The sequence below is a fragment of the Atractosteus spatula genome, chromosome 5, assembly GCF_055471065.1.
Source record: "Atractosteus spatula isolate fAtrSpa1 chromosome 5, fAtrSpa1.hap1, whole genome shotgun sequence".
Taxonomy (NCBI): Eukaryota; Metazoa; Chordata; class Actinopteri; order Semionotiformes; family Lepisosteidae; genus Atractosteus; species Atractosteus spatula.
The window spans coordinates 53,500,217-53,513,533 of record NC_142710.1 but is presented as its reverse complement, the minus strand read 5'-3'; the positions used below and the strand labels follow the sequence as shown (position 1 = coordinate 53,513,533).

Here is a 13,317-nt window from a genome sequence, read left to right as displayed (position 1 = left end):
TATTCTTCCTTATGTTGCCTATTCTAAAATAAACAGTCAGTGTCTCTGAACGTAACTACAGTATACAAGGTTTATCAAATTTCAGATTCAAACTTTAACTGATTTAAATGTGATTGAAGTATTCTGATGGTCCAAGTGCTCAATATCATCAAACCCATGTATAAAGTTATCCAAATGGACCATGTCAAGTTCAGCAATAATATCAAAATGATTAGTCATAGGAGATAAAGAGCACATTTTATACATTTTTTGGTGGTTTTGTTGACGGCATTTGTAACAAAATGTTTTCATATCTGGAAGTGAATACTTCATTTTAGGGTAATTTTAGTAAGCAACTTGACAGTATTTTGGGATTGATGAGCCACAAAAAAAAAAAATGAGCAAGACTGGCTACATGAACTCCTCTTGTTTGTGTAATTCGTCTTATGTTTTTAAGTTTTTAATTTTGTTGTAATCGCACTTAGCTCAGGCCCTTATATACAAAGCCTGCTTTCAGCTTTTATCTTCAGTGTTTACTGTATTGTTGCACAGCAGAAGTATACTTGCAGGTACATGCTTTGGATTTTGACAGAGCCAAAGAAGGGGAATGGTTTAAATTGTCAAACGGTTTATGTTCTGTAGAGTATATCAAACAAAAATTAAAACTCAGTTATTAAATATTCAGCACTAGGACAGAAATAGACATCAGTCACCACCTAGTACCTGAAGTGTTTTTCATTGTTTTAGTTTAAGACAGATTTCTTTGAGAAAATGGGGTGAGACAATTGTTGTACATCTTGCTTTACTAAATGCTAATAAAAGGAAATCCATTTATGATAAATCTTTAGTTGACTTCACTAAAACATAATTTTCTCCTTTATCTGGTATACTGCAGATTGTAACAATAATCTAAATAGTTTTGCTTATAAAATGTTGGATTACTCGTCCCCACCCATGATCACCATTATGATAGTTTCAGTTTACTTAGAAGTGGTAATTTGATTTTTATCTTGATGTTCAAGGAAATGTCTCGCTGATGGAATGGTAGAAACATTTACTCCATCAAAAGCAAAGAAAAGTTACTAAAACATCTAAATTTAATTTTACTGGGAAATAGCACTCATTTGACTTTGGAATATAAGGCTGATTGCGATATAGATTCTGAAGCAGTTTACATTTTTATTCATTGCCGTCCTTTAATTATTAAAAACGTATTTGTTGACACTAGCAGTACAGAAACTTGATTGACACAAAGTGAAGGTTGCAAAATGGAAAATAGGAAAATTTAGGGAAAAAAAAACCTTGTCATGTCTCTGTCTCGCAGCACAGAAAGTTATAGGAAAGGGACATACCATTATCACAAAAATGTGATGCACTATTTAGGTAAACTGCTTTTTTTAATTTCCAGATCTTCAATAGCGCCTGCGATTACCATTATGTAACTAATTATAGGTAGCTGGTACATCCGAGCTTTTGGGAAAAGAAACAGGTTTTCTAAGGATAATCCTTGATCAGGCTGGATGCCTGCCTGCAGAAATAATGGACCTCATTCAAATGCTCAACCAGCTGAGTGAATGGCTGACAGCCAGCAGCCAGTCAATGGTCAGGGGGGATTGTGTGACAGGAGCAAGGCCAATGTCTGACATTTTGATGGCGACTATCCAGCTCAGTCTTTCAAAAGGTTTACCAAATCAGTGTGGTGCCGAGGAATAGCACAAGATGCATCATTTAACATACCGCCAAGGGCCATTCTCATAAACCCTTTTCCACTGTGCTATACTTAATGCTTGCTTAAAAAAAGCAAACTCTTAATAAGCACATTAAGTGCCTATCCTGATGTATGAGACGCTTTCTAACTTTGTTTTGTTGTTCCTCAGAAAGGCAACACTACAAGTGTTACCAAGCCCGTTTGGTCTCATTTGCACATGAGGACACATTCTACTTTATAGTACTTTTCAGATCTGCTGCGTGCAGAATCCTACTTTTTATTTAGCTTTTCAAAATTTGAAAATTGCATAATTTTCTGTTTTAACCTTTCCAAATTAATAAGATAATGCCCTGAAGAGCAGTTTGAAAAAAAAGTCTCCCATTAAACTTTATTACACTGTTAGAATACTGCATTTGCTTTTCCCTACAGTCAATATATAAAAGCCTGATATTCTTCAAAATAGCTCTACCAGGAGACAAAGATACACAAGTATTAACTGCAGTCCTTTCATCATGAAAAGTAGGCCTCTTTCACCTCTTCTCATCCATAAGACATACACATGTTCAAACCAAAGCTTTTAATACTTCAAAGAGTGACAAAAAGGAGTGACTAATTTCTGTATACTTTCCATACAACCTAGTGAAGATTTCTTCCTTAGTAATTCAGTTTCTTTGACACATCTTTGGTATTATTTGATTCACACAGAGTATATATTAAGCTATTAATCATTTAAGATCTTCCATAAACATAGCACTGATATTAAAATACTGATAGTGTTTCTCAATGGGAAGACAATTAATGTAACTTAAATAATAGTGCAGATATGGGTTATATTGGAAAATCTAGGCAACTTTTTATTTTTGAACACAAAAGATGCTTAAGAAATGCCTTTATACTTTGAAAGAATCCTATATAAAAATAGACTCATTTGGAAATGATTTGCAGGGCTGACAACCCTTATTGTTAATTCTGTCATCAAGTCATTTTTTGTTGGATTCCACAGCTTCTTTTATACTCTTTAATGTGATGAACACAATCTATTACACTTACCTCTGTAAGCTTTCGGATTCTGTTTAGTAAAACTTCAATGTTTTATCCCTCTTCCAAAATGGTGGCAGTGACGGTTGAGTGCACATAACTCTAACATCTTTGAGTTTTCCTTCTTGTCTCTATGAATCCTTAGATGTTTACAAATATTGACAACTGGTTATCAATAGGTCTGGCATGTGAAGATGTATGACATTGTAGTGCTTGGCGTATCTTTTTTTAACAATCTGTTGGGGAAAAAAAAAATCCATAATTTTACAAGGCATTTTACTCTTTCTAGAAAATTACTGTGTCGTGATGGCTGACAGACAGGGAAGGTGCTGTTGTTATGACAAATGGCTTGAAAATGCCAGCCAGCTCTGGGAATCTATCCCAGCAATATGACCTTTATCCATCTGCTAGTTTCAAAACCTTATTTCAAACAGCCTCAGTAGCAAAGGTGTGGGCTCACAGCAGAACCAGGCAACATAATCTGCAAGCACAAAAGCTGAGATAACAGAAACAGCACATAATTACGTCGCCACAGCTGTTTTTTTTTCTTCAAGACTCCGCATTTCAGCAAAAACATCTAACCTCTAAGTTTATTGATTTTAATACAGCAGGTGTTTTGCATTCTTAATGGCAAATAGTGGATTTAACCATATTTTCTTTCAAGTTAGCCTCTTATTACAGTCAATAAGCCCAAGAAAGTCCCAAGTACATATTACTGTATCGTATACTGTATATAATAGAGTAAGCAGAGGGAACTATATTAATGTATACAATTTTATTCACGGTAGATGTATTCAGTAAAATGTCTGTTATCGTACTCTAAAACTACCATTTTGAAAAAAAAAATTGAAATATAGAATAAATATGGAAATACATGTAGTTAATAAAGGGAAATTAAAGGATCTCATTTCCGTTGAAAGCATCTGAGTGCAGTTTTTTTTTAATCCAACCTCTGCGTTATCAAAAAGGGAAAACCTTCCTTTCCCTTTAAGAATCTTTTAGCCAGAAGGTTCCCTCATTTTCTGTGGTTTAAAACAAAGCCCCAGAAGAGCTCTAGGGTCGTGATTTACTCAATTCCACTCTCTTAAGTGTCATTTAGCCTGAAGTTGAACTTACAGTAAATGTAAGAGCAGCTCCTTAAGATCAGCCTACCCAGGAAACCAAGAGGCTTCTCCAAGAGATAAACACTTAAGCTGTAAAATGGAGATTCTACAGCCAGTGGCTCCAGAATCAGACACCTCACTGGTGATTCACGAAGGTTCTACAGCTTCAACTGACCATTCTGCTTGTCTGTTAGCCTCAGGCCTTTTTTCTTTCTTATTTCATTTTTTTTTTAAATGTGAAAAAAATCTGGGTTTCATATCATCTTTTTTTCTTTACTCCAGCAGTATGATCTACCCCTGGTGGATTTACAGTACAAACAGATGGATTGCCACTACAACTGCAAAAGCAGTTCAATGTTATGTGATGTCACTAATGGGACAGCGGTGTCACCTCTACAGTCATATCCAGCATCAGGTACTGTATCTCCACTGTAATCTCAAAGGACACCCATGTTGATACCTTTTTTTACAAACAGATGGAAACGGATTGAAATTTTCTCAATCTCATTTCTGACAATCACACACACAATGTCATTGCTCTGCAGTCTATTTATTACAAAGGTCGAGCTAGCAGCTGGCCCATGAGACGTACACCTGCGTTCAGTGTTTTGGAAATACTTATGCTATCTGGTGCTTTACAGTCTGTATTTTAACAGATGTCTGTGGTGACTTATTATCAGCACTAAACAGGTTTACTTGTAGTGATGTCTAAATTTTGTTTCATACAGTACAGTTGTGAATGTGCAGAAAGATGAGTGTTAAATGAAGTGTTATAATACTACCAGAATTTACATAAAGATTTACAGGTGGCATGGTAGCACAGTGCTTAACATTACTGCCTTGCAGCACTAGGGCCACGTGTACAATTCCTGTTGTAGTATACAGTATGCATGAGGTTTGTATTCTTATACATTCCCTGTATTCGCATTGGTTTTCTCCCACAGCATAGTATAAAGCTATACAGGTAGGTTCACTGACTTCTAGGAAAATTGATCCTGGTGTGAGTGTTTGTGTGCCCCGAGATGGTCTAGCACCCTCTCTAGGGTTTATACTGCCTTGCGCCTGTTACTTGCCTGGACAGGCTGAATAAAGTGGTTACAAAATGGATGGATGGATTCATCTGAACACAAAAACAAGGAAATGCCAAGGATACAAAAAAGTTTTCTGTAGCATAAACCAAGCACATTTTACACTCCAATATTTGTGTTTTATTGGTTTCAGGAGGGGTTAATTTTTTATTCACAAGACCTTGGTTATCATGGATCATGTTGACTGTGGTGTATCAGTGCCCCCTGTTGACAAATGTGAGAATTGTTTCCCCTGTCGTGCATACACAGTATGACAAAAATCATGCTTTCTTTTTAAAATTCTTCTTTTGCAGAGATCACAGAGAATTGTCAGATTTAAGCACTTCTAATCACAGTACACTAAATTAGTGAAGGTTTCAACATCTTCCTGATCCTTAAAACAATATAATAAACAGAATGGCTCTTATAAGAACACTTTCAGGACAATTTTAATGGACTTAATATACTGTATCAATAATTGGTGCTTCCATTAATCAATTCATTCTCATTGCATTATCCAATTCAGCGCCATGGAGAAGCCTATCCCAGCAAGCAATGGGCACAACGCAGGATACACCCCAGTCAGGATGCTAGTCCATTGCAGGGCACACACAGACAAACATGCACACATTCACACCACAGCCAAATTTTTCTACAGGCCAATAAGAAACCTACTACTTCAAGATGTTTTGTGTGCCTGGAGTAATGGTTGCTATCCAAAGAAAATTCTTTAGAAAGTACTGAACTTAAAATTTGACAAACAGTACTGAACTTTGATTAGGTGCAGTCTTCCATGCATTATAAAATTCTAAGATTTCAGAAAGAATTTTCTACACTTAAACTTTCATTTACAAGTATATACCAAGTATAGTTTGATATATTTTGTTTCCATTAGAGAAGAAAATTGATGTTTATTTGGATCCAAAAAAAACAGACCCTTAAAAACTTTGATTCTAAAATAACAACAGGTATCAATTTTATTAACTCTCAGTTGTTTTACTTACCAGCAACAAAATGTCTAAAACCTTTTAGGTTATTTTGTTTATATCAATTTAGCATTTAATAATAATAAGCAGTATTTTAGAATGCTCTCAAAGCAATTTACAGTAAAACCAAAAACCATTTTAAAAGAACACAAAAACAGTAACAAAGATAGGAAATGATAAAATTAGCACAAAAACAGACATGATTAGAAATGTCTGTGCTCAGGGTAGTTGACTCCCTGACATCCGTGGGATACAATTCCCAAACTTTTTAATCAAGAGAAGGCCGTGGCACACAGAGTGAAAGCAAGCTTGGGGGACAAACAGACTAACGAGGACTGCGAGGTGGGGAGGAGGAAAATAAGTGAAATAGGCACTGAGGTGCCAAGCTATGCCGAGCATGAGGATTTTGAGTTTAACTTAGAGCCTGAAAGGAAGCCATTGCAGGGACTCCAGGACAAAATGAAAACAAATGTTTTCTTTCTTTTTGCATCTTTTGGTGGGTTTCTGCAATTGTAACAATTAAGAACTTTAAGTTAATGAATAACAGTCACCTTAACGTTTTCACAGCTGTTCTCTAACCAAACTTTGTTATTTGAACAAATGAAATTAAGTATTTTTCCAGGACAAAACACAGAATTCACTTATCTCTAAAAGAACAGCTTAATCTTCTATGACAATGGGACCTGGTAGTATAAAAGAAATTATGACGGCTTTCTCTCTCCATTGACTTTCTATGCCCTGTGACCTCACTCAGGAGTACAAAGTCTTGTGAATCTGCTACATCTACTGTATAATGGACTAAATGTCACACTCTGGCTTTCCAATGCGAATACACTATTTAATGACACTGTGAAAGATTCTTCTTTTATATAGCGTGGCAAAGGGTTTCCACATGAGCCGTAACCGTATCTTTCCCCAGATAGCAGTGGCAAGAACCTCGCTCGGTCGATTCCGGTTGGCCGGGGACGCTCATTAACCGTCTTCTTATTTACCGGCGTCCCGACCCGGAAAGCGACCGAGGCTGCTACCCATATTATCCCTTTATAGTATTTTTTTCCCCCTGATTTCTAATACCAGATAAAAAAAAACCTCTGCCTTCGGATCCTCTTTTGAAATACTTTAAGGTTGTCCTAAACCGTCAGGGTCTGTGACAAAACAAGCACCAACTACTTCACGAACTGCTTTTAAAGGAAGCCAGAGACTCCAGGTGCAGCCAATTCAGTGATTTCCTCGTGAGAATTTGAAAAATGTGGCTCCCCTAAATGAGATAACCCCGCCCTTGGTGATTCACCCAGCTTTGCTACAGACACATAACATACAGTACATTTCCTCCACCCATTTTCTAATCGCTTCGTCTAATTCAGTGTCGCATGAGAGTATATACAGCCTGAGGCATGCAAAGGACTCGAGGCAGGGTAGCCCCTTCATGGGACGCCAATCCATTGACACAGACAGACTTGTATTGCAGGAATTAATCAAATAATTTCCATTAGAGAGTCACTCCAAGCTTATATATTTATGTAAACAGCAATTTGGGCAAAAAAAAGCATACCTGCTTGTAACCGCATCTCTATAAATGCAAAACAGCTCTTAAAAGTGACGTGTAAGTTTAACCATTATAAAAAGTAACATTTTTGGTTAATGATGCACAGGTATAAAACGGAAATAAAAAGATAAATAATTTAAAAAAACGTACAAGCGAGCTAAAGCTCTAACAATATCACAAATTGGACTCCTATTAAGAGGGACCAACAGGTGTGTGGGGGGAAGTTATTAATTGCAGTTCTCTCGGCCACCGTACTTAGCTATCAAGAAAAGATTGTCGAAAAAAGCATGGTGATTACTATAAACTATCAAGTAACTCATGTTTAATCTACACCATGGGTCCAAAGTGGAAGCGATTTGCTCATTTCCCACACGAACCATTTTTGTGAAAATAACGCAAGACTTTCTATAGAAATGTCCCAAATTTTTCTGGTTGTCCTATAATCTACAGTTATTTTTATTTTTTGACGCGCTCTATCACACTAACTCCTCTCGTTCAAAGAGCTCATAGAAAGACGCCTACAAACCACATTTTAGAAAAGCAAACGGAATCATAGGCTGGACTATCCTATGCTTCTTCGCTCTCATTGGTAATGTCTCGTGTTTAGGAAACAGACCTCCCGGAAGTTCTGCCCTTATCCAGGGTAAAGTTCACGTTTAAAGATGGGGTGTAAGAACTTCTGAAATGAGTCTTGTCTCAATATACATTTAAAGTAAATTGGGTTACAGATTACAAATGAGCTGGAATTCCGAATATGATGTGTGCTGTGGTCTGGAGAACCTGCCAGTCTTTGTTGAAAACAAAATCAATAAAGAGGATTTGCCCCAGTTTCAGGTAATTTAGAAGATGGCATTGAGACTCGTATTCATCAGGCTACTAACATTCTGACGTGGTTATATATGTATGTTTTTGGAAATACAAATGAGAAAATTCAGACGCTAAAGCGAGAGCTCGTGTAATCGAACAAAAAGGACATCGGTAAAACAGATATACATTTTGCAGAATAACGCATTGTGTTTCCCCTAGTATGAGACAAACAAAAGAAAATCGCTATCTAAAGCAAGCTCTTCTGTATGTATAATAAATTCGAATATATTAGAATACAATAAATCGTTCCATCATTTGTCATGCTAAATGCTTTGAGTACTTTATATCTCGTATTATTTATAGAAAGAGAATATGAAAGTTTTCTTAGAATCCAAAAGTTTATTTCATGTGCGGATATTTGCTGTATGTTAATACAAAGAAAATGTCCTGTACTGTATGGGAATATGTGATTTAATGAATCTTGAAACCAGTTGTTGCAAAGCAAGCATTTCACAGATAATGTCAGTAGATGGCGCTATGATCTTAATTTGTTCAAAACATTTTTAGACAGGTAATAAGGTAACAAAGACGTGCTTTTGAAATCTGCTCCTTTATAGTTCAGATAATTAATAATCATCCTCTCTAACTTCATGTTTTGGTCCTTTTCGACCAGTTATATACTATTTTGAAAGAGTTTCAACAATGTCCAGAGAATTAGAAAACACTAAAAATAAAGCATAATACGCAGCATACGGATAAAAGTGGCACAAGTTGTTTATTTTCATATATTAGAAATTGTTTATGGATTTTATTCATCCTTCCTCATAGTTATATTTTTTTGTTTCCATTTGTCCTGCACACCAGGCACTGCATGAGCTACAATTGTTACTTCTGCTATTTTTATCTTTCATCAGTACACTGACTAGGAGTTGTCTGCTGAAACATGCTTGTTTTATTCCCATTGTATTGGATTTTTTTTTAATCAAAATATTTAAGAAAAAAACACATAAAGGTTGATCAGAAAAAAAGTTTGTCTAATTGATCTGACTGAATGTGGAACTTTCTTTAACTGCTTATTCTTTGTGAGCCTTGGAGTTTGCTTTGCTGAGATCACAGTTGAAGGGCTTGAGACTGAACATGATAGTAAATATGGTATGAGTGGATCTGTTTTTATCACAATGAAATGGCTTTCTGGTTCGTTGACATTTATAAGTTACGCCCGAATGAGCTGCCCTTCAGTAAAATACTGCCTTAAACCTGCTTATGACCTTACAAAAGCAACACATCTGTTGGTCAAACTGTGTTTCCTCTTTCAGCCCACATCAGTTCCCCTGCGATTCTAATCTTTTAATAGCCACTGATTAACCTTATCTGACGTCAGGCTGGGTACCATGGGGGTATTAGGTGCTGTCGTAGTTTTAAATGATTGCCTGCTTGGGCGTCTCATTGTAAATCTGGTCCCGTCATCCACTTGCAATGATCGCTAACCACTTGCATCCACTTGCTAACCTCATTTGGAACGTTTTGTTTTTTATTTGATGATATTTTGTTAGCACCTGTACTTATTGTAAGATGTTTTCTTTGCAATAAAGTTTATTTTGATAGAAAAAAAACCTTTTAACTGTTCATAGGTTCTGATCAATCCCTGTGAAGCTTCTTTCATAAAGTATTTTTTTCCGGTTATTGATTACTGTATTCACGGTACCCTTGGTCTGAGAAATAGTCTTTTTGCAGTGCTCTTATCTTTACACAAGGATTAAGATAAATAGCGCAGCCTGGGACAGAGCAGAGAACAGAGCTATTAGGTTAAAAGGGAAACTATCCTCAGATGCAACCTGCTAATTAACTGAGTCCTCAGTTTTAACTCCTGCAATGTTGTTGTTTTGCAGTATTCTCCAGAACAGGTTCCGGGGCCTGGCACGGATACTGACCCCTCTGAAGTGACCTTTCCAGGGTGTGGCTGCCATGCGACTTCCTGTCTCTCAGGTAGCTGCACGTGTCTGAAGAGGCACGGGCAGATGTACGATGGTAACCTCCGTCTCCGAGACCAGGAAGAAAACGAGGACTACAGCAGGCCGGTGTTTGAGTGTAATGTGATGTGCAGATGCAGCGAGGACTGTGCAAATCGAGTTGTGCAAAGAGGCTTGGGCTTCAGACTCGAGGTGTGTCAGACTCACACCAAAGGACGGGGTCTGAGGACACTGGAGCCCATACAGAAGGGACGGTTTGTGTGCGAATACGCTGGGGAAGTGATCGGTTTCGCCGAAGCGTGCAGAAGACAAGCCTCCCAGAAACCCGAAGATATGAATTACATCATAGCTGTAAAGGAACACACGGGTGGTGGCGGAGCCATCGAAACATTTGTCGACCCAGCTCGGGTGGGGAATGTGGGAAGGTTCCTCAACCACTCTTGCCAACCGAATTTGTTCATGGTGCCAGTGCGGGTTGACTCTCTTGTTCCCCGCCTGGCCCTCTTCGCCGGGCGTGATATTGCATCAGGAGAGGAACTTGTGTTTGATTACTCAGGGAGATATAAAAACAGCCTGGGGAATGGCCAGGCTCCAAGCACCATCAGTGCAGAGAGTTGGATGAGAAAACCGTGTTACTGCGGATCCCAGGATTGCTGTGGATTTTTGCCCTTGGATATTTCTGTTATAAATAATGGTGAAGTGTCCAATTAAAATGTTTTTTTTTTTCTTGAAATGTAAATCTTGTCTGTATACAATATGTTATTAAATTATCATTAAAAGAGACAACTATCTTAGTACTGCGTTCAGTGATGTTTAATGGTCCCTTTTTTTTCTATGAATGTATAACCATTTAGGATAAATTAGGATTAGGATATGAATTTAACCATTAGGATAAAGATGTTTGATGTTCCAGAGAATGTGTGGTAATTCAAATAATATAAATCAGAAATACATTAATTTTCTACATGAGATTTTTTTTTCACGTGAAACAAAGCACCCTCTTCATCTGTTACTGAAACATATTCCCATGAACAATCAATAAGAGTAATGAGCAGACGGATTTAATCTTCATACCCTTTATCTGAAAAGGTGTGAAATTTGACCTGAAAAGCTTGCTGCAAAATTACTTGTCTTACATAAGAAACAGCCTTTTATGTAATAAGTGCCAGTGCTGGAGATACAAACAGTGGCTGGAGAAATGTTTTTAACATCCTGGAATAAATGTATACAGGAAAGCTCTTCCAGTGGACACAGAAGAGGTGAGATAGAAGGTGTCTTCAGAGTATCTTTCCTTGCAAATCCCTTTTTCAAATCCAATGCATAATTTGCCAGTTTTCTGGACTTCTATGCCCTAATTTGCAAAACACTTTTATAATTCATCCTAAACTACTACTGCTTCCTCCTAGTTTTTCACATTATGAAATTAGTGCTTGTATAGCAGGGCTGCCGTATCAAATGGAGGCCAAACAGTCCTATCTAATGATGTAGAGACTAATATTTGCCTGTAACAGTAGAATTACAATGCCTGAAATTGCCAAAACTCAGATCCAAGCCTGGCTATTCTCTGCAAGTTGGCTAAATTGAAGATTGTCTGTCTTCAAAAGGATTCAATATACCAACTCTCAACATTTGCAAAACAGCAGAAAGCATTAAAATACAACAGTAGATCACAAAAAAATAATTTCCATTAAAGAAGTCGCAACTCTTTTAAATTAGATACTGAAATCTCATCAGGGCTTTCTGTAGACTTTCAAGGGGACCTTGGCCATTACTGAATAACAGCAGGGTTGATGTAATTATTCTTCTAAATTTCTTCTTGATATTGTCCCCGTTCCAATAAAACCCTCAACTTACTACTTAACTGTACATGTTTTGCGTATAGGTAGTCAGATTTTAATAGCACGTAAAGCTAGGTAACCAGACCTCCTATTTTGCTACTGTATATACAGTACTATACTAGAGCATGACAGTATGTATTGTCTGTGTTATGTTACAATGTGTCCTGGTTCAAAAACTTCAAACATCTGGTCACCCTACTTTAGCCCCAATTGGCAAAAGCAATTAAAATGAGCCTGTGGGTATTCTTTTATAGTAAGATGGTAATATTCTTTTATCACACTAGGTATGAATCTGTCCTACTTCTGATAACCATTCTTAAATTTCCCACTTTGCAAACTCCTTAGAAGCTGCCCCATTTCTTGTCTAGACCTGCTTTAATCTCATACTCATTTCACTTTATTAATTTTAAAAATTTGGGTTAATTACTACGGAGATTATAAAGCCTTGGAAATGAGACTAATGTGGGAATGATGGTGACGATATGAGATGGAACTTCTTATAACCACTAAAAAAAAAGCACCAGGAAGTCCTGTGTGTTGAATAAACCTCCTCACAGTGTGCGTATGATCTTTCAACTGGAGATTAAAACAACTCCCATAGCAGAGGTATTAAATCATAAAAGAAAAATAAAAAATACACAGGTCTTACAGCACATCCGTACACAGTTTACTAGATTATGTGCCAATGTTGAGTGGCCTCAAAATGTATCTGTGCCTTTCATAACAAAACATAGAGCAGGATTTCCCCAAAAAGACACAGGTGTCCATTAATATTTTCAAAATGAATTAAATGTGCTGAAAATGTATTATAAGGGAGTATTTATTTAATCAAAAGCAGAACTTAAAAAATTATGTAAATGTAAATCCACAATTGGCATTTCTTCAAAGCCTGTCAATACTTTATGGTGACCATAAATGCAGTGAATTCAATGAATTACAATTTCTACTCACCTGGTAGTGTCATTGAGCCTCAGAAAATAAAATTTCTGGATGTCACTTTAATAGCTACTGGGTATAAAAGATGGCTGAATCTGAGCAAATTACAGGGTCAGTGAAGATGATTGACCCCAACAGCTGCGGTGTTAGCAATAATACAATAAGACATTGCTTTGGACCGTGGAAATCATCGTTGAGAAGTCCAAGGCCTACTTTACTGGGACGAGAATGGAAGAATTTCTAATCCAAATGTGCAGGCAGAAAAGTCATCTGAGATACTGCACAAGGGCAACATTTGGGAATCTTAAAGGGAAAAAAAATATGGAATATTCAAGATAC

General features: G+C 36.9%; 1 protein-coding gene across 1 annotated transcript; it reads left to right on the top strand.

The window, feature by feature from the left end:
• Positions 1-8,067: 8,067 nt before the first annotated feature.
• setmar (SET domain and mariner transposase fusion gene) lies at positions 8,068-10,998 on the top strand. The gene is made up of 2 exons (XM_088917086.1): positions 8,068-8,261; positions 10,124-10,998. The coding sequence occupies exons 1-2, from the start codon at positions 8,163-8,165 to the stop codon at positions 10,913-10,915; spliced, it is 891 nt and encodes a 296-aa protein (XP_088773212.1). The 5' UTR covers positions 8,068-8,162; the 3' UTR covers positions 10,916-10,998.
• The last annotated feature ends 2,319 nt before the right edge of the window (positions 10,999-13,317 follow it).